The sequence below is a fragment of the Takifugu flavidus genome, chromosome 3 (genome assembly GCF_003711565.1).
Source record: "Takifugu flavidus isolate HTHZ2018 chromosome 3, ASM371156v2, whole genome shotgun sequence".
NCBI classification, from domain to species: domain Eukaryota; kingdom Metazoa; phylum Chordata; class Actinopteri; order Tetraodontiformes; family Tetraodontidae; genus Takifugu; species Takifugu flavidus.
The window spans coordinates 14,125,751-14,146,319 of record NC_079522.1 but is presented as its reverse complement, the minus strand read 5'-3'; the positions used below and the strand labels follow the sequence as shown (position 1 = coordinate 14,146,319).

At 44.0% G+C, this 20,569-nt stretch overlaps 1 protein-coding gene across 1 annotated transcript; it reads left to right on the top strand.

Moving 5' to 3' along the window:
- Positions 1–9,693: 9,693 nt before the first annotated feature.
- rnd3a (Rho family GTPase 3a) lies at positions 9,694–19,748 on the top strand. Its single transcript, XM_057027501.1, has 5 exons — positions 9,694–10,005; positions 10,268–10,355; positions 16,542–16,651; positions 17,591–17,725; positions 17,838–19,748. The coding sequence occupies exons 1-5, from the start codon at positions 9,856–9,858 to the stop codon at positions 18,084–18,086; spliced, it is 732 nt and encodes a 243-aa protein (XP_056883481.1). The 5' UTR covers positions 9,694–9,855; the 3' UTR covers positions 18,087–19,748.
- The last annotated feature ends 821 nt before the right edge of the window (positions 19,749–20,569 follow it).

The following is a 20,569-nucleotide window of genomic DNA, read 5'->3' as shown; positions in this document are numbered from 1 at the left end:
TCATGTGACTGGTCACACTCCTTTGTTCCCGAGTTTCCTGTTTTCCTCCCCCACACCCCAGCTCCGTTTCCAGAGTACAGATAGGAGCATAAATCTCAGGTGGCACCTCGCGGTGTCAGATGATCGGTGGGTCTGAAGACTGTTTAAGCTATGGCTTATTTTTAACACTAGAGATGAGCCCAGGAGGTGACAATACTCCAGAAATAGGTCTAACAACTTTCAAGATTTAATGACCTCTACAGTTTTCTAAATTACAGCCATCACAGGAGATGGTATCCGTGCTGCTATTACACATGCTGCGCTGACCAGGAAAATGGGCAAGGGCGATAATAAAATCCTACAGTGTGAAGGTTCAGACGGTGTTATCGGCGACTTCAATTACATGGTGTACGGAGCAGCGATGAGTCGGACCCAGGAGGGTGAAAAACTTCAGTGTCCGTGACATTGTGAGATAAATCCACGGAAATCATCGCATGAGGTTAAATTGACATAATTCCACCAGAAGTAGATTGCTCTAAACTAATCCCCTTTTAATTCATGTCCGGCTGTATCCACACCAGTGTTATGGGACCTCTGGTTTGGCTAATGATGAAGAAAGAAGACAGATGCAGCAGGAGTGATGAATACATCAGTGTCTGCAAGGGTGTGTGCGCACGTGTGTGTGTGATGAGTGCATTTGTATGCTGTCAGCATGTGGAATCAACTGTGTGACTAAGATGAATTGCACCAGGCAGGAAAAAAAAAAGAAATCTCCTCCAACAAACCGGTGACAGGAACCAAAACAGGTCCACACCAGGTCAGTGGGTCACAGCGAAATATATCAGAATTGCACAAATGTCTGGTAATGTGGAAACTAACCCTTTAGTCATGATGTTTGAGTTAAATCAATTTAGATCAAATGAGATTCTAAATAAACACATTTCTCTTCATCAATAACAACAGCAATAAAAACACAGAGACACAGTGTCTCCTCATCTCCAGCCTTTGGGAGAGCCTCCTATATGCTACTCAACCAAAAGACAGAAATGACATGCTGATTTGATTATTTCCACTCGAATCTTTACAGTCTCCTGGAAATGTCAACAGAATCATCAAAGCCACCGCCTCCTTCGTAAATCCTTGATCAAAGGCATTCTCAACATACTGCGCCCTCAATGTTGTTAGCTCTCGGCTAATGCGTCTACAGCTGCAGCACATTATTGGTTTTATGAGATTTTTTGTGGAGACGGGCCAGATTTGGGCAGAGGCAAGTGACAGATTCCTCCCCGTGTGGCTGCACCCGTAGATCCACAACTCTGCTGCGTGTGCACTCGTGCTCTGTTTGCTCTCTCCTGATTTACAGCAAATTCCTCCTCGTTAGCACAGTCTGCCTCACACTTTTCTGTGCATTTTTTGTCATGTAAATTCTGAGATACAGTATCTCATGGGTTTTATTAAATGTATTCAAATATGCTTTTCTAAGTTTGACTGGTGAAGGCTTCGGGTGGATATGCAGCCAAACAACAGTTTTGTTTATTAAAAAATAAACTCCTTCACTCCACTGATTTATTCTTTTCATATTACTACACAAACTAATAGTAAAGTTCTATCTTCATTGTCACACAAGCATAATTCTTTAGTCACACCGCTCTTCTGTCTAGCAGTGGTTTTGTGTGTGTGTGTGTGTGTGTGTGTGTGAGAGAGAGAGAGAGAGAGAGAGAGAGAGAGGATGATGACAAATGTATGTGCAAAGTGTGATTTATGATCAAAACAGCCTCTCGTATTAATCTAACCTGACAGTCTGATTACATACACGTGTGTGAAGCAAAGCTATAAGCTAGAGCGGGTTCTCTTGCAACCTTGGGTTTAGTGTGTTAAAGACACACACATATATCAGCTTCATGTGCTTCCATCCGCCCGCCCCCATCACAGCAGGCCGTTCAGACCCCAGGCCACCGCAGCAGATCAAAGACACCCCCTCCTCCCCTCCCCCGCGCCTGTGCGGTTCAAAGTATCCCCATCACACACCTCTGGCTTCAGCTACTCCTCTTACCCCTAAAAAAGCCTCAAGAACAGGAGCTGCAGGAGGATTGGGGTTCTTTCATTCTCGCTCTTGTTTATCTGATTTTTTTCCTGTCACGCCACTTTTGTTTTAGCGTTTTGTCGGCTGAACCACGCAGGTCCGAATCCCCCCACTGCTGCAGATAACTGCACACTCACAGATGCCGACACGGTCACACCTCCTCCATCCACACCCATCAGTTCAGCATTGGGAATTTGGCTCAGCGCACCAGGTCCTGGCTGCGTCTCGTCAGTGGGTGCGTGGGCGGGTTGGAGTCGGGCAAATGACAGGAGATGCTCTGCTTTGTGCTTTCCAGCAGCGCCGCGATGAAGAACAGCGAGGGAACGTTTGGAGAAGTTAATCTGCAGATGTGCGTGTGAGTGGATGAGGCACGGTGAGCTAAGCATTTGTAGACAACATGGTGTTTCCAGGTTGTGCCACGGTGAAGGCATGAACAGACACGTGCACGGGCACTGCCATGAGCGCAGCATCAAATCTGCGAGCAGCCACGTCTGACACCTTCAGCATTTGCCAGCACAGGCTGTATCTGGGCCACTCAGATGGCCTGGTTGTTTGCTATAATAAGCTGACAGATGACATCGCTGGGAAATGTGTGAAATCAGACTCCTTTTCAAGAAGGAAAATTGATGTCACATCTTTCCTAGATTCAGGACCTTTATGTTTTTTGTTTAAACACACAATTCGAAGAATATGTTCATATCCAAACAGTATATTTGCAATGCTAAAGTGAAATGCACTTGAAATGGACATTTGGTAGAAGGGAAAGGTGCCAGAACACCTTCAGAACACTGCCGAGGCACCATTGAGCCAGGTACTGAACCAACAAATGCTCACATAGGACCCTGTGGCCCTCGGGTGGACCCTGTGGCCCTCGGGTGGACCCTGTGGGTGGACCCTGTGGCCCTCGGGTGGACCCTGTGGGTGGACCCTGTGGCCCTCGGGTGGACCCTGTGGGTGGACCCTGTGGCCCTCAGGTGGACCCTGCCTTCACCCATATGTGCACCTTCCTCCTGACCCCCAAAGGATCAAGTGGGTAAGAAGACAAAAAGGGAAATATCATGAACAAGCCCCGATTTTGGCCTGCAGTAGAGCACAAGTATCATTATGATTATTACTATTATTATTGCTTTATTAGTAGTAGTAGTACTAGTTGTGGTAGTAGTAGTAGTAGTAGCAGTAGCAGTAGTAGTAGTAGTAGTAGTAGCAGTAGTAGCAGTAGTAGTAGTAGTAGTAGTAGTAGTAGTAGCAGTAGTAGCAGTAGTAATAGTAGTAGTAGCAGTAGTAATAGTAGTAGTAGTATCATTAGTATCATTAGTAACATTAGTATCATTAGTATCATTAGTATCATTAGTATCATTAGTATCATTAGTAAAATTAGTATCATTAGTAACATTAGTATCATTAGTATCATTAGTATCATTAGTAACATTAGTATCATTAGTATCATTAGTATCATTAGTATCATTAGTAACATTAGTATCATTAGTAACATTAGTATCATTAGTATCATTAGTAACATTAGTAACATTAGTATCATTAGTGTCATTAGTAACATTAGTATCATTAGTAACATTAGTATCATTAGTATCATTAGTATCATTAGTAACATTAGTATCATTAGTATCATTAGTAACATTAGTATCATTAGTAACATTAGTATCATTAGTATCATTAGTAACATTAGTATCATTAGTATCATTAGTATCATTAGTATCATTAGTAACATTAGTATCATTAGTATCATTAGTATCATTAGTAACATTAGTATCATTAGTATCATTAGTATCATTAGTAACATTAGTATCATTAGTAACATTAGTATCATTAGTATCATTAGTATCATTAGTATCATTAGTAACATTAGTATCATTAGTATCATTAGTATCATTAGTAACATTAGTATCATTAGTATCATTAGTATCATTAGTATCATTAGTATCATTAGTAACATTAGTATCATTAGTATCATTAGTAACATTAGTATCATTAGTATCATTAGTAACATTAGTATCATTAGTAACATTAGTATCATTAGTATCATTAGTAACATTAGTATCATTAGTAACATTAGTATCATTAGTATCATTAGTATCATTAGTATCCTTTTAATTCTTATTTTGAAGCCTTCCCTTCGGCCACACATCTCCAAACAGCTTGTGTGTCATTAGCAGCTTTAGCACAGAGGCCCAGAGACTCGTCCTGCCACCCAGGCACCTGTCACAACGGAGCCATCCTGTCAACACGTCCGTGTCAGTGCTAATTAATACTGCACGTCTTTTGTACCAGGCTGACGTTGACTCCACTGGTCACATGATCTCTTTCTTTTGCCGTCTGAGGTTGTGACTTCAGTTCTGACATTAGTGTCACCAGAACACACGGAGCTGCTCATCTCTCATTACTGGGATAAAGTGCTGGATGGCACCAGAGGCTGTTTTCAAGCCGTCACTCTCATCTTCACCTCACACATCCAACACACACACATACACACACTCAGACACACACACATACATCTCGATGTGTTGTCTCATTGTGGTGTCTGTGCGTGCTACGTAAATGATGATAAATAATGATAAAAAGAAATCCCCAAATGTTTGCACGGCAGCCACACGCTCCCAATGATCATGAGGGTTCTGAGGAGTCACTGGTTAGAAACCAAGGCCACATGATTGCAGCACACAGTCATGCTGCATCCCCTTAATTAAGAAAAAACATTTTTCCAACTAAAACTTTCCCAACTGTCTTCAGCACTTCACTGCCATCTTTGCAAATGGCCATATCATTCCTATGGGAAGAACAATGTCACCAAACTGACACTATAAATACAAATAATCAGGTGTTCAAACATTCATGTTTAAATGGAAGCATGGGTTTGTGTGTTGTGAGATGATCACATCAAGACAGGTGGATTTAAAACAGTTTCCAGTAACATTAAATCATCAGACACACAAACATTCTTTGTCCCTGACTTGTAACTGACTGATACAATTATTGCTCCACTGTATGCTCCATCTCCAGGAGATACTAATGATGACATCATTTCACGCACCATTAAGTCTCAAGCACACATTTCTAAACACAACACACAAACACACAACACACACCACACACACACCACACACACACACACACACACACACACACACACAGACATACTCCCAGAATAAGGTCATTTCAGGAATGATTTCACTTCAATCCATAAAACTTGTTCATGTATGTGTGCGTGTGTGTGTGTGTGTGTGTGTGTGGTGTGTGTGTGTGTGTGTGTGTGTGTGTGTGTGTGTGTGTGTGTGTGTGTGGAGCCATGCTGAAATAGACATAGTGAATAACAGGAGATGTCAGTCAATTGCCCTCAGTTTCTGCTTTTGAATGTGTGTGTGTGTGTGTGTGTGTGTGTGGTGTGGTGTGTGTGTGTGTGTGTGTGTGTGTGTGTGTGCCCTTGATGCCCTACAGTACATCCACTGAAGGATATAAAGCTAATGGTTTATTAAAATAAAATGTCATGCCTTTGTAAGTCACAAGAAAAAAACGTAATCATTGGGATTTAATAATGAGCTCCAGTCAGTGCTGGAATGATTCTTTTTGTTATCGTGGTGAAGTGACACATTGGCAGCTTAAACCTTTGGGTATTTTTGCTTGGTTTTATTTCAGCTGCAGTAAGAACAGGTGAGTCACAGTATGTGGTAAAAACCTGTACTTCCATAAAAGGTTTCATGGGAATAACCCCTGTTTGATAAATTGAATGACTCATATTTATTGGAAATCTCAATTAAAGGTCTTCTGTGTTTTCCTCAGAGGTCATGCTGAAAGATCAATAAATAACAAAATCATCAGTGCATTATGTAAAATGGGGTTTGGTGAATTTCTCCTTCCCTGACGCCATAAAGCTTGGCAGCAGTGAAGGAAAAGTCATTTTCATCTGATTCATACTAAAACTTCTGGATATCGTCCCAGATCTGCTCAGGGGTACGTGCTGTTCCGAGCCACACATTCTCTGTTTATTTTAGGCAAGATAAGATGTTCAATCCACTGACGTTACAACATTTACAGTATGTAATGGAAGTTACTGCATAACACTGACAGAATATCATGGAATAAAAACATTAATCCCGTTAATATCATTTTTGGGGAAGTTTAAATTATGCTGAAAAAGCCATTTTGAGGGTGTGATCTCCAGTTAGCGCAGGCCTGTCTGGCCCACAGTGACCGACCCTCCAGCTGGCGACACAGTGTGTGCAACAGTTGTTTCATAATTGTTTCATGACTTCAGTTTTACATGAGAATGGACATTAAAATAGAGACGAGCATCACATTCATTCCTGTAAAAGAGGCATAGAGCACAGTCTCCTTAGCACATCGCACATCTGCATCCCGGGGATGTCTCTAGTATGTCGCCGTGTTTAATGATGCCTCCAAATAGCAGCTATTTATTTCCCGTTCCAACAGGAACATTTTGGGCTCTGCATTCGTGGGCGAGGACATATGGTCATGTGTTCTCACGCAGATCCACATTAGGGTCATTAGGGAGTGAAATAACTCTTCTCCTTGTTCTGATATGTGATTAGTTTCAGACTGGAGCCCCCCCCTACACACACACACACACACAACCACACACACACACACACACACCACACACACACACACACACACACAACCCTGCTGGCTGCAGCCCTGGCAGCAGAGGCACTCTGAAAGGGTGAACAAGTCGCCGCTGACCCGTGTTTAACTACACAGCCTTTAGTTTACAGGTGGCACTCTGAAGATTTCATTAGTTAAGACCAGAAACACTAAATAGCATCATTTAAAGTATGATTCAAAGATGATGTCAATGTTGAGTGCTATGTCCAAGGCCTGTCTTCTTGTTCTGAGGTTCACCCTCTGGACTGTTTTAAACGTGCCCTTAATTTCCCAGTCGCGGTGACTAACGGTCGAGGAAATCCCTCTCACAATGAAAGGAGTGGATGTGTGCTGTTTGCCCCCGCAGTAAATGTCAGTGCACCGCTGACTGAATGCACAGAGACAGAGATAACTGTGGGGCAGCACGCTGTCAGGACGCAGAGAGCGTCCAGTGACCTGGACTCGTCACACACCTCCAGCACTGCCGGCCCACCAGCTGAAAGCGGACCACTGCATTCTGCTCTCTGTTACTCAGGCTTTATGGTCTCCGATGATAAGAAATTGACATTCTTTGTTAATTATCCCCACCTAGATACACACTCCACAAGGATTCCACACACATGGAGGAGAGCTATGACCTGGACCTAAACTGTGCTAATATCACAGTTAATGAACACGTGTTGCGTGACTGGAAACCACAACCTTTGCTGATTTCAGGGATTTATTTTCCACTATGGGTGGATGAAATCATTGTTGAGCTGAAGTTCTTTAAAGCTACCACAGTGTCTGCTGACCTAGTTGTGTAATAAAGCATCATGGGAATACAGACCGAGGACTTCCTGTACTTTATACATGCTTCAAATTCTCTTTACGCTTGTGTTTACAGTGCATTAGTTACATTGTTGACTCATTATTTTCCAGCATCAATTTTTATTTTTTGATGATGTGCACTTACAAAGCTGTCAAGTCCATTTGCAGAAATTCTAATATTCCCCGTTTTTCAAGACCAACTCCAGTGTTCTCATGTGTTTTCTTCTGACAGGCAGTGAAAATAGCAACTTCCTAGCAGGGATTCCCAGAGGACCTGGGAATCCGTACCTGAACTCAAAGGTACCTAAAGTTCATCTCTCAGAGTTGTTGTGCTCACCCACATCGACCTTTTCTAGTTCCTGCAATTTTTTTTAAAAAAAGTGTAAAAATGACAATTATTGAGCAAAGGTGTAAAAAAAAAAAGAAACCCAATCAGGAGTTAATTATTACATCTCCACATGGAATTTAACAAGCTCTACAAGATGATAGAAGCACCATGTGACCAGAAACAGGTGGCACCCTCATTTCTATTCTGGGCAGCATGAACAGAATTCGGCCAACTGTACTTTTTTTTATATCCTATTAACATGTAAAGTTGTAAAATGCTGATCCACATGAGCTGTGATGAATTATTAGATGCATTAATGATCAAAGACATTTCTGCTGATCAGCAAATGCTTCTTTGTGACAAATGATGCAGTTAAGCAATATAGGCTACAGCAGAGTGAGGTTGCTGCAAGCACACACACACACACACACACACACACACACACACACACACACACACACACATACATAGACACATACATAGACACATACATGAACACACACCACGGTATTCCCGTGTGACCCCTGCAGGTAAAAAAACAAACAAAAAACCTCCACAATTTTGTTCAGACAGAATTTGAATGAGGTCAAATGCATATGGTACAGAGATGGCAGCCAAATAGCTGCGCTATAGTGTGTAAAATCCCCCTGGCACTGGTGTGTCCTGGAGCCAGAGCTCCCACACAACAGACGGGACTCCCAGTGCACAGCCTGCAGGGTGGAGCTGTCTCACTGTAAAATTGCTGCCAGCAACACCGAGAGTCCAATCACTCGGCCACAGAGAGGAGAACCGATGCAGAACGCGCATGCTTTCTTTTTTTTCCTGTTCCTTTTTTTTATTTTTAAATTAGCGGTAACTCTGTGTCAGCAGACTAGCCTGAAGGCTAACAGATGAGGCCTTGACAGCAAAAGTGTTCCTGTTCACAGTCTAAAAGCCAAGAGAATAGTGAATGGGGCTCATTTTTCTCTTCTTTTCCACTCCTTTACCTCTGTGTTTTCTCACAAAGGTCTAGATGAAAATAATTGTTATAGCTGGTTTTATATGGCACAAATGTGTGAAACCATAATGAGAGAATCCTCAGAGGATGCTACCTTCATTAGAAATGGGCAGCATCTGGTCTGGCCACTGCGTTTATTGGTCTTCAATAAGGCAGATATTGCAGATTCAATTACTATTCCAACTCGCTTGTGTGAGACTCCGTTTCTTTTTAAAATCACTTTCTGTTCAGAAGCGTAATTTGAATAAGGTTACAATGTCACAGAGATTGAAAATTTTACCCATTAGAGGACGTTTATTGTACTTTCAATGTGCAAGTTTGAAAACATGAAATGGACACATTCATATAGCTGATGTTTTTATTCTGTTTGGCTGGCCAGCACATAAATGCTTTTATGTTTCTATTTAGACTTTTCCGTATCTGTCCTTGAAATCAGCAATTACATGGATCATCTTTACGTACAGCAATTTACAATTATTAGAACATTCTGTTCATTTTGGTTGTAGCTAAGATATTCATACCCATAAACTCTGTAGAATATTTAATCAAGAACACTAAATGAGCCACTATAACGACTTACTTTGACTAACAACATGTCCTATTTAATCAGAAATACTTGAATGTAACTGTATTGTTTTATGACACATTTTGTGTTGTTGCTTTTTTTACCTCATGAACATCAAACGTTTGACCAGAGATACAATTTATTTATTTGTTTGTTTGACTGAAATAAATGTTTATTCGTGGTGGACAAAGAAAAAGTTAATTCCGCGTTTTTGGCCGAATGGGGGCGCTCTCTTGACGACAGGTCCGCAGGAGGGACGAGTCTCATCCGGGCTGCAGCCATTGGCTCCTGTGACTTTATAAATACAAGCAAATGGAACACACCGGCACAGAACAGGCGGAGACATCGGGGGAGGGACACGGACAGGCAGGGAGACACAGAGGGGAACAGAGAAAGGCAAGTTGTGAGGCTCCCTGAACGCATCATCTGTCGCTCCAGGACCGCACTTATTCATTTCCATTGAATCCCGACTGAAATCAATGAAGGAGAGACGCTCGTGTCAGAAATTATCTCTGAAATCCGGCATGGATCCCAGCCAGAGTGTAAAGTGTAAGATAGTGGTGGTCGGAGACAGCCAATGTGGGAAGACTGCCCTTCTTCACGTGTTCGCCAAGGACTGCTTCCCCGAGGTGAGAGCCCGCGCAGCGCCGATCACCGAGCTCGTTACCCCGGGTTGATGAACACAAAGACGACCCGTGATGCTCTTAATGGAGATGGAGGGGGGGCAGACTGGGGGAGGACAAGGCTTGTGAATGTGATGCATGGTTGGGTTGGGGAGAGCTGCGATTCAAATGCAGCTTTATGGGGGGGGGATAACCTGAAAATAATAAAACCTGACTGTGAAAGTACTTTTCCCCTCCATTTAATGTGTCATTTCTGATTCTCCTGCAGAGCTACGTCCCCACTGTGTTTGAGAACTACACGGCCAGTTTTGAGATTGACACTCAGAGGATTGAGCTCAGTTTGTGGGACACCTCAGGTAAATTGTGGCCTTCGTCGCCTCTTTTTTTCTGCTCACTTTTGGTTGGATGTCACTCTGAACATTGTGTAATTTGTAAATGCGTTGCTCAACTCCTGCTCTGACCCCTCCGCAGCTCAGTGTCTGATAGGAGATGGTCAGATGGGGGTTCCAAAGTTATTTGACTGTGTTTGTGCGCCATTTCTGCAGAAATATCAAAACTCACTGGTATTAAGAGGGTCGGGCATGCCTTTTTTTAAATAATGGAATTAATCTCTGACCCATTTAATCACTAAAGCTGGATTAATTCTCATAGTTGCCGGTTCCTCTGCGGGCTAGACGTGCCTACCCATGTGAGTTTCCTTACCTCCAAATGGTTAACGTCTCAGCAGAGTGTTAACACAGAAGTCTGTCAAAATGCTGCATTTGAGGGATAAATTCTTTTCAGCTGAGCAAATATGAAGCAGAAACGGGGAAGGAATGGTAACGACAGAATCGCATATTCCCCACATCTGGAGAGCATACTTTGAAATTCTCCCTTTTGGGGGATTTTCGGAAAGGTTGTTGTGCAACACGTGCACACCGATGACGCTGTCGGGTCTTTTTGGGTTGCTTTTCTTTCTCCCACTAATCAGTCGGACTTTGTGCTCGGGGTCCAGCTGCTGCATCCCTTGTGTATTTTCTTGTGTGTGTAAACAAGCCCTCTTTTTCCTCATCAATCAATGCCCGAGCAGTGAATGGCCCAGCGGTCAGGCGTGAGTGAGGCGTATGTTGCCTGTGTGCGAGCATGTAGTGTGTGTGTGTTGGGCGGGGGCAACGGCCAGCTGTTGTGGGTCTGTGGCCTGGAATTCCAGAGAAGTGTTTGAATAACTTCACCGAAATGTGCTGCTGAGCATCGAAGGGGCTTGTCCTGCGCGGAATAAACAAAAACAACAAACTTCCACAGTTTTTTTGGGGGTTTTTTTTTTCACGTGACTTTGGTCAGTGAATGCAGCTCCTGAAAGTCTGCTTCGAGCAGCTTTCCCTGGCCTTGAGGCTTGGGGACACCCCCACGTGAAGAGCACAGATTCCTGCACCCCTGCACCGAACGGGTTTTGTGGAAGTGGAAAGAAACAAAATCTTGCCAGAGTGAGAATTTTATTTTATTGCGCCGTGTTGGCCGGCTGCCTAGAGCCATTTTTCATTCTCTCTTCATAAAAGTGTGGAGGGTTGGGTGGGGTGGGGGGATGGGGGGTGATCCCTATTAGATCAGTGGGTCTGAGACGGAGCCAGCAGCCCCCACCCAGCGTAGCCAGCACACACAGACTCTGATGGATTGATACAGCTTCAGGCCTGATCGGTCCCTCTATAGAGACACCCAGCAGCTACGGCCAATCCAATCGATCCCTTATCTCCAGAGGTGTGCTGGGGGGGTGGGATGCATACTGTGACCTCAGCATGCACTATGACAAAGACCAAGACAGGAAAATGAAGACAAACAGCCCACCTCCTTTACAAACACACAGCTCCACTCACTCTGGTGGTCTTTTGTTCTCCAGTGATGAGCAGCCTGGTGTGCCTGTTTGAAAAGGAGGGTGATGAGAATCATTTAGGTCATTAAGGTAAATGCCTGCCAGTGGTACTGCCTTCCATTTGTTCCCCCCCCCCCCCCAACCCCGATTGTCTGCTTCCCAGGCTCGGGGTGGGGCCCACCAGGGCTGTGGTGCAGCCTTTGATGCTCTTTTACTTCTTTCTCCAGCACAGGAAGTGCTTGTCTCTCCCTGTTGTCTTGCCTCCATGTTTAATGAGATGCTGAGGTGCTATTTTCTGGAGGTTAGGAAGATGCAATGAGGTAAATAATCTCTGTCAGCCTGAGGCAGTCTTGCTTCTTTTTTTTCTTTCTTTTTTTTTTGAAAGATCTCAGGCTGCAGCTGTTTGTGATTAAAAATGAATTTAGTTGCTTTGCTGGTTAACCTGCTGGACAGTTGAGTTTGTAGAAAGGCTTTTTTTACTCTGCTCTGTTCATGCAGTTTCCTGGGTTGTTTGATTTGGTTTAAAAGATATTAAATCCAGCTTTAACTGGGAAAAGAGCACCAGAATCCTCAAGTTTTGGAGATGGGAAATTGAATTTTTGCACCAGAATATGAGTTACGTGCTTCTGGATAAAACTTCTGAGATGTTTTCTGTGATCAGCAGCAGCTGCCATAGAGACACATTCAGTTAGTTTAGCCCCTGGATCTTTTTTGGTAAAATGCACCCAGGGGACTGGAAGTCCTCTTGCTGCTTTTATGTTTGTGGTGATTTGAACATTTACAGCCTCAGCAGATTAAAACATGACCCACTTTATAAAACAAAACAGGAAGAAAATCACACACGGGAATTCAAACGGGAGAGACTTTGTGCCAATTTGGACAACATGGCCCATTACCATTTCTTTATAGTTCCTCCAGTATATTACTTGTGCCATTTTGTCTACAGTGTTGGATATTATAGCTGCCTTCATGCACCCAAAAACTCAAACTTCTGCAGCTTTTACACGCTGTACCCCCTCCATTCTTTTGACGCCATTGTTACACTGGATCACATTTCTGGGCTCAGCGAATTGGAGCCACATGTCTGGCATTCCTTACACTGAAGGATTCTACTTCCTCCTCCACAAAGACCCCTATTGTAACAGCACGCCCAGTTTCTTGGGAGAGTGAAAGAAAAGTGGCGTAGTTCACCAAAGCCCTACCTCGTTTCCATGGGAAATTGAATCACGCTGGAATTTACCGGCTGACTAGGGGGAGCCCTGAGCCATGGTGGTTACACAGGGTATACAAGTACAGATCAGCCAAGTCCTCTGAAGGATTAATACACTTCCTGTTACGGGTGTCAGCAAAAGGACTTTGTGTGTGGTGTCAGGCCTAACATTGAGAACGCTGTTCGGTCGTGACCTGTTTATTCTCTGTTCTGCCACTTTTGGCTTCCTCCGGGACCTCAGCAAAATGTGCTCATGCTGCAATAGTTGGATGGCTTCACCTTCAAATCCTGCACCTAGCATGATACCACAGGTATCGGGAATTACTTGTGGCATAAACTATTGCTGATTCACATCATGTATTATCCTATTATCACTCCGCCTTTGTAAGCTGCGTGCGTCTCGCATGGCAGGTGGTTTTTACAGCAACGATGTTGGTCTCCACAGCAACCACAGTAGATATTTGTTCAAGTTACCTCTGCTGAAATTGCTCTGTCTCCTCCAGTTGTGATGAATGGCTGTATCTGGTGCGAGGATATAAGATGAGATAAGGTACTACTTTATTTATTCCCAGAGGGGAAATTTGGAGCAACGCCATGCAAAAAAGCAAGACGGCCGGAAAACCACGACGGTACAGAGATCACTGAAACAATATATACAGCTAGCAGCACTGAGGTCAGTTGCGTTAGAAATGAAGTGTCCAATTAAAAAGGAACCATACCACAAGAGAGCTGGAGCAAACAAATACAAATATATATGAATATGTGAGCAGGATGGTGTAGGATGGCAGGACGTGCCTGTCGTAGTTCGTTGTTTCCACAGTTGTTCACAAAAGGCTTAACACCTCTGCACACACGCGTGCGCCGCCCTCGGCTCTGTTCCACTCAGCTATGATAGCTATGCAGTAAATCAGCAGGCCTGCGGACCTGTTGCCATACCTTCACTGTCAGATGCAGCTGGTTTACCTCAGGACTGCGTGTTTGGGCCCCATGAATTCAATTTTACATCAGTAAAACCTGTTTGTGTTTAAAAAAAAAAAAAAAAAAAAAAAGAAAAGATTGTGGAACACTCTAGAAAAGCAGAACAGCCAGTCTCACGCCATAAATTTCCACAAAAGTCTTCTGCTTTGATCAAGATACAAGTCATGGTGTGTTAAAAAAATAGGCCTGAGGGGGGGGTTGTTTAAATGACAGAGGAGGTAGGTGGGGTGTGTGTCTTCCTGCCATATTTAGAGATCCTGTGGGAGAACAATGACGGGAGCTAATTAGTTGACAGACACCAGGTCTTTGTGTTCCTTAGCTGTGAGATTTCCTCCTCCATCTTTTTCAGCTGGCAGAAATAGACCAGAAAGCGGTTTGGGGTAATTTCGGGGGCAGCAATGACGCCGTCCAAACTCTGCTCAAGATTGAAACGGTTGGCTCTTGGAAGCCGGAGACAAACATGTTCAGACTATTGCACACATGCAAAAATTGATTATTGCTCCTCATTTGCATGTTTATGCAATCCAGCTTGAAGTAGTTTGCAGGGCTGCACTTTGAGGATTTGTGCCTCTAAACACTCTAATCTCTAGGTAAACTCACTGGAATATGTGCCGGCCCTTTTGAAGACAAGACCTCACACACAGCGCGCAGCTATTCAGACATGAATTCATCTCACTGGTCACCAATTCATCGCAAAATGTCAACAGGCCTCAGCTTCCCCTTTCAGTTCAAGGGTGTTATTTCTCAAGTGATTGGTTCCAGGTTGCAAAGACTGGCTTGGGGGGGGGGGTTTAAACAATGCAGTGCGGTTCTGATTGGTTGCGAGTTGTCCATGAAAAATGAGAAATAAATTCTTGTGGGACATCAGACATTCCTCCTCGCCTCATTCTTCCTGCACTGGGTTGATAACAACAGACCCTCCAACAGAATGTTAAGAGGAGAATAATCGCTCTCTTGTGAAACCTTTTTTGCTTGGATCAAGCCATGGAAATGATTTTAATCTTGGCAAACATGATTAATCTGATAATTTTTTAAGAAAGAAAACAAAAAGAAACAAAAAAACTTGTGCATCAAGGTTTGGGGATGTGATGTGGGTTTCAGGGGTGGAGTTTGAGCCACAACATGTCATTGCCCTAAAACATAAAGCATTTTGTCACTTTAACCTCTCTGTGCCTGAAGGGCCCCATAAAAACCAGGGCTGTTAAACCGCGGCCTGTTGGCTTGTAAATATGTCTGCACGTTCAGTAAAAAGGGGCACGTTTGAGGCAAACGTTGCTCTGAACTGATGTTAGAGCCCTCCTTTTAGTGTCAGGAGAATGTTCCTATTAACTTGCAGTCATTTTAGTTGTATGTGCTGGAGCTAGCTGCTAATGCTAAAGTCAAGCTCGTAGGAGTTTATTTCTTTAAACCTTAACCTTTCTCGGAGCCAATTTATAACCGCTTAGGATTTAGTTATGATATATATGATATTATTGTATCAGATGGGCAAGTCCTACACAGGAATATAATCACCCCTCCCATGACTCAAACGTTAGGAATGTGTATGGGCATGGATACAGTTCAGGTTTCAGTGTGCAGCCACGTCGCATTTGGTGTGCACACGTTTGAAGGAAGTGTGGATTGTTTAAACGGTGTCATCTCTCATCCAGACTGTTTAGGTTAGGATCACTCCAGCTCACTCTGTGTGTGTGTGTGTGTGTGTGTGTGGTGTGTGTGTGTGTGTGTGTGTGTGTGTGTGTGTGTGTGTGTGTGTGTGTGTGTGTGTCTGGCCTTTCTCTGCCACACAGTTAAGAAAGGACCTCCCAGGGGTCCTTCAGTTACCAAAAACAAAATTCCCCAGATTTTTTGGCAGCTGGTTTGTGTGTGGTCAGCTCTTGGCTGCCATGTGATCTTGACTCACCTTGACATGACGCCACCCTTTCCTCGCTCGCCCCCCCCCCCCCCCTTCTCTCCGGAGATCTTTCAGTCAGGCAGTGAGAAGGGCGTCTCCCCTCGCACATGGTTTCAATTTTAACCGAGGGGGTGCGCTTTCCGCTCTCCGAATTTCTGTACGTCGCCACAGCGGATTTCTTTAGAAGTCATTTTCGTTGTAGTCAGCACATTTTCCCGGCAACCGATGATGCGTTATTTGATTTTCCCGTGTGGTTGCTAGGGATGATCGTCCAGCTGAAGTCACGCCACATGGGACTGACTGTCGGGAATGTTTTGCATTTTCATGTTTCATTTAGAAAATTAGTGTGAGGCTTTTTGTTGTTGTTGTAGTTCCCTTCCCCTCGCTTCAGTTCAAATAGCTCCCATTTACTGAGGCTGCAAATCAGAACGCCTGCCAGATGCATAAAGGGCACAAAGGAGTTTAGCTGCACATTTATGTCAGAATCTAAACTGTAAACGTATAGAAAGCCCCATTTTCCCAGGATGATTTCACAGATAGGGCCAATGTCAAACAGCACAGTGACCCTAAATGTTCTGCATATTTATTTCATCCAAATCTGTTTTCTTTGCGTTCAGGATCTCCGTACTACGACAACGTGAGGCCTCTCTCCTACCCCGACTCAGACGCTGTCCTCATCTGTTTCGACATCAGCCGCCCTGAAACTCTGGACAGCGTGCTGAAAAAGGTTTGTAGCTGCCAAGTCATTTATTCCAGGGGCGAACCCGGTGCCTTTGATGCGCTCAGCCAAAGCTTTTAGCTCTTTTGGAGCAAGCAACACTCCCGTACTTTAATTTAACTTGATCTGCTGACAAAAGATTGGCTGCGTTTACGTGAATCAAAAGTCTCCAGTCGAGGGGGTGGTTTGTGCTGTCTCGCTCGCGACAGATCTTGTGATGTGAAGTCGCAAAGCTGGAATCTGACTGGAACCAGTTAAACCCAGAAGGAAGTCATGCTGCACTCCATCTGCCCTATTAACCAAAGGCGTGGACATTTAGATGCTGGTGGCTGTGGCCGAGAAGCTAACGTACGCATTTTTAAGGAAAAAAGGCCTTCGTGATAGTAGAAAATTAGGTGCTTGAGTAAAATTCTATGGATTTATATAGGAGAGATGGGCAGCTAAAGCAGTTCTCTAGGGGGACTTGGCTCCATCTGTGACTTCGGCCAAGCTCGCTGAAATGCATAGATTTCTTTTTTTTCCCCACAGTCTGTTAACTGCTCACATGCTGTAATGCGAGCGTCCGGTGACAAAGCTCATGTTTCACATGACGAGCGGGTGAGGCCTTTAATCAAGTGGTGTTGGTGCAGACAGGAAGTGATTGACCCAATAAACAAAACAACTTTGTCTTGGGATGACGGTGAACTTGATCCGCGAGGTCAGCCAGCCCAGAGGCGCTTTACTTTCAGACGAAAAGCCCTCAGAGAAATGCAATAGATCACAGAGCGTTCATTGTTGTCAGGCAGGAAACATGGGATTTCTGCAGGTCGTTCAGACAGAAGGGGTTCCAGGAAGGGGTGGCTGTAACCTTTGACCTATGTAGGGTGGTGAAATGGTGTGATTGGCCGTCTTGCCAAGGGTAACACTGATGAAGGCATCACTCATAGGTTTTGTTTTTTTTCCCCACAGTGGAAAGGGGAGATTCAGGAATTCTGTCCCAACACAAAGATGCTGCTAGTTGGATGCAAGTCAGACCTGCGCACCGACCTGAGCACGCTGGTGGAGCTTTCCAACCACCGACAGACGCCCGTCTCCTACGACCAGGTGCGCCGATCGGATATCAATCTCTAAATCACCGTTTTCTCATCTCTAACCTCAGAAATCCCCCTGTTGCTGCTGCTGCTGCCGTATTTGACCTCCTTCCTTCGTCTTTCAGGGCTCCAGCATGGCCAAGCAGATCTCGGCGCCCTACATCGAGTGCTCGTCTCAGCAGTCAGAGAACAGTGTCAGAGACATTTTCCACGTGGCCACGCTCGCGTGCATCAACAAGAACAACAAAAATGTCAAACGCAGCAAAGCCGCCCGTGGCAACAAGAGGATTTCACACATGCCCGGTAGGCCCGACCTGGCCGCCGTGGCCTCGGACCTCCGAAAGGACAAAGCCAAAAGCTGCTCGGTTATGTGACTGATGAGGAGAAGGACGAGGACAGAGTACAGGTCAAGCAGGAAGCTATGGGGCAGCACTCATTCCTGCATGCTTAAGACCCCCCATTGTTCTGGAAAGGGGTTTTATAAGCTTCACTTGATGTTCATGTTACTGGAATACTCTGCACCAACGTTGAAAAATCAATGCATAGTAGCATCCCGATCCATACGGCCCCACCAGAAGAGGAAGCTATCCGTCAGTGAGCTACCTGGTCAGGGAAGTGACCCGCTTCCTCTGGGAGGACAGAACGGATGCGGCCGAGGCTTTCCACACCAACAGGAAATGAGCAGGAGAAGTGATGTCATCCGGAGACGCTCCTCTGTGAAGGAAGGGTGTAAGAACATGTGGTGTGCTGAATGAGAGCCAAAGCCTGCCTGGGAAAAGAGGAAGAGGAACGGGATCAAAGACTGTTACCAAAACTGTTTGACTTTCAGCTTCGCTCCTGATTTTCCATCCGTCTGCAGAGAAGTGCACAGAGGCACGAGGTGTCCCCCGTCGCTGATTTATTGTAAAATGTGAAGTCATTGGTGTGTAACTGTCAATGTTTTGTTTTAGCTTCACCTTCTCGGGGATGATTCAGTCATTTCACACGGCTGTTCTAGACCCTTTATTCCCCCCCCCCCCCCCCCCTTCTGACTGGGATTGACAGTCAGGGTTGTATTTAACCTCTCAGATCTGCCACTGAATGACGTAATTAGGCCCTCCACTGCTTCCAGTAAGTGTTTTAAGAAGGTTACATGACATGTTTTTGAATAATCGAACAATACTAATTCACTTCCTGGGTGCTAATAGATGCTGAAAACTAGTTTGAGATATTCATAATCTTTCCTCAACACTCAGGGGAGGAAGTGGAAATGACTGAGGATAATGGCTAATTTATTAGGCTTTTAAGCTGCAGAGCGGAATGTTTGCAGGGCAAAGTTGAAATTATATTAGCAATGAAAATGCTCTTGCTCTACACTCAAAAAGATGATATAGAAAAGCTGTAATCTGGGTGGTTTCTAGTTTCTCTTGTAGAAAAATTACACGAAACAACTTATTAGTCCATTAATAATAAAAAGAAAAGCTGATTAATCACTGTTTGCTCAAACCTAATTGGGTGATGTGCAGCTGTGAAGAAAATCCCGGTGTGGTTAGCGGTACAGAAAGCTCAGGAAGCTGTTGTGTCAAACTAATGTTTTCTGACTAGCTTGCATGTTAGCAATTAGCCAGTAACAGCGAGTTACCATTTACCGAGACGATGCCTTTTTTTCTTTTTTCTTTTTTTCTCGCTAGAATCTTTGGGTTTCATGACTGTTGTTACGCTTTCTGTAAAATGTTGTATGTGAGGAGCAAATGGGATTTAGTTCCAAATCCTTTGAAAAAAGTTTCTCACTTGTTTTGTCTTTAACAATAGTGTGATTACGAAGCTGTTCAACTATCAATATTGAGATTGATGCACTTTGAATTAATCCGAATTTTCCGACCTTTACACGTAGCATATTCTGTTTGAGCTGTGTTCTCATGTGTGATTTCCTCCCCGCGTACATGACGATGTTTTCTTGTATGTTGTCACCTCAGACGTCTCTGCCAGTGTTGTTACAGCAGCAATATTTATTGAATTATATATTTTCCCTTTAGAATAAATGCAAACGAAATCAATCAGACGTCTGTTTTACTTTCACTGACAGAAAATGGAACCGCCTCGCTGAAGGTCCAGCTACCTGGAACAGAATTTGTGAAGGAATTCTTGTGGGAAGAGATTTAAGTGTGTGTTTGGTGCACACACATAAGATGAGCGTCCTCATGAAACAGACGGTTTTGGTGTTTCACCACAGCCGCTCCCAGATTCTCACCACGTGGTAACGCGGCACAGGTTCAGGCTTCTGTCAAGCTCATCTCCCTTTCTCATAAGCTTTAAATTAATCTCATGTGCACCGACTTGGTCTTAAATTCCTACGAGGTCTCTGGATATAACAAATATGTTCTACAGGGCAACAGTCATAAATCCCTTAAGCCTGAATTCAAAGTCATGTGATTCGAAACTGCAGTCTATGTTGAATGTACTTTAGATGATTTCTTTTATTCTTGGATAGATTTTGTTCTTCGGGAACTATTTTAGAGAGAAACTTGCGCTCACATGTTTTCACATGGCACTACTTAAAGAAATGTTCCCCGTTTGTTCAAGGGGAACTAAATCCTATTGGCGGCGTCCGCATTTACCTGCATTGTCAGAAATGGCTGCCTTAGTCCGACAAAGGTCACAGCTGCAGTCTATTGTCATGGCTGAGGTGAGTTCACTTCCTTCTCTAAAATTCTGGGATCACTCCATTGACATCTGACAAAAGCCTTTTTGTTCGGCACAGACTCGCCTGCAGTGAAAACCCGCAGATACTGCTGATATTTTCTGATTTTTTTCTTAATTTTTGGCCAGCATTGCAAAGTATTCAGGCTGTTTCAGGTGGAGTTTGAAAAGACATCTT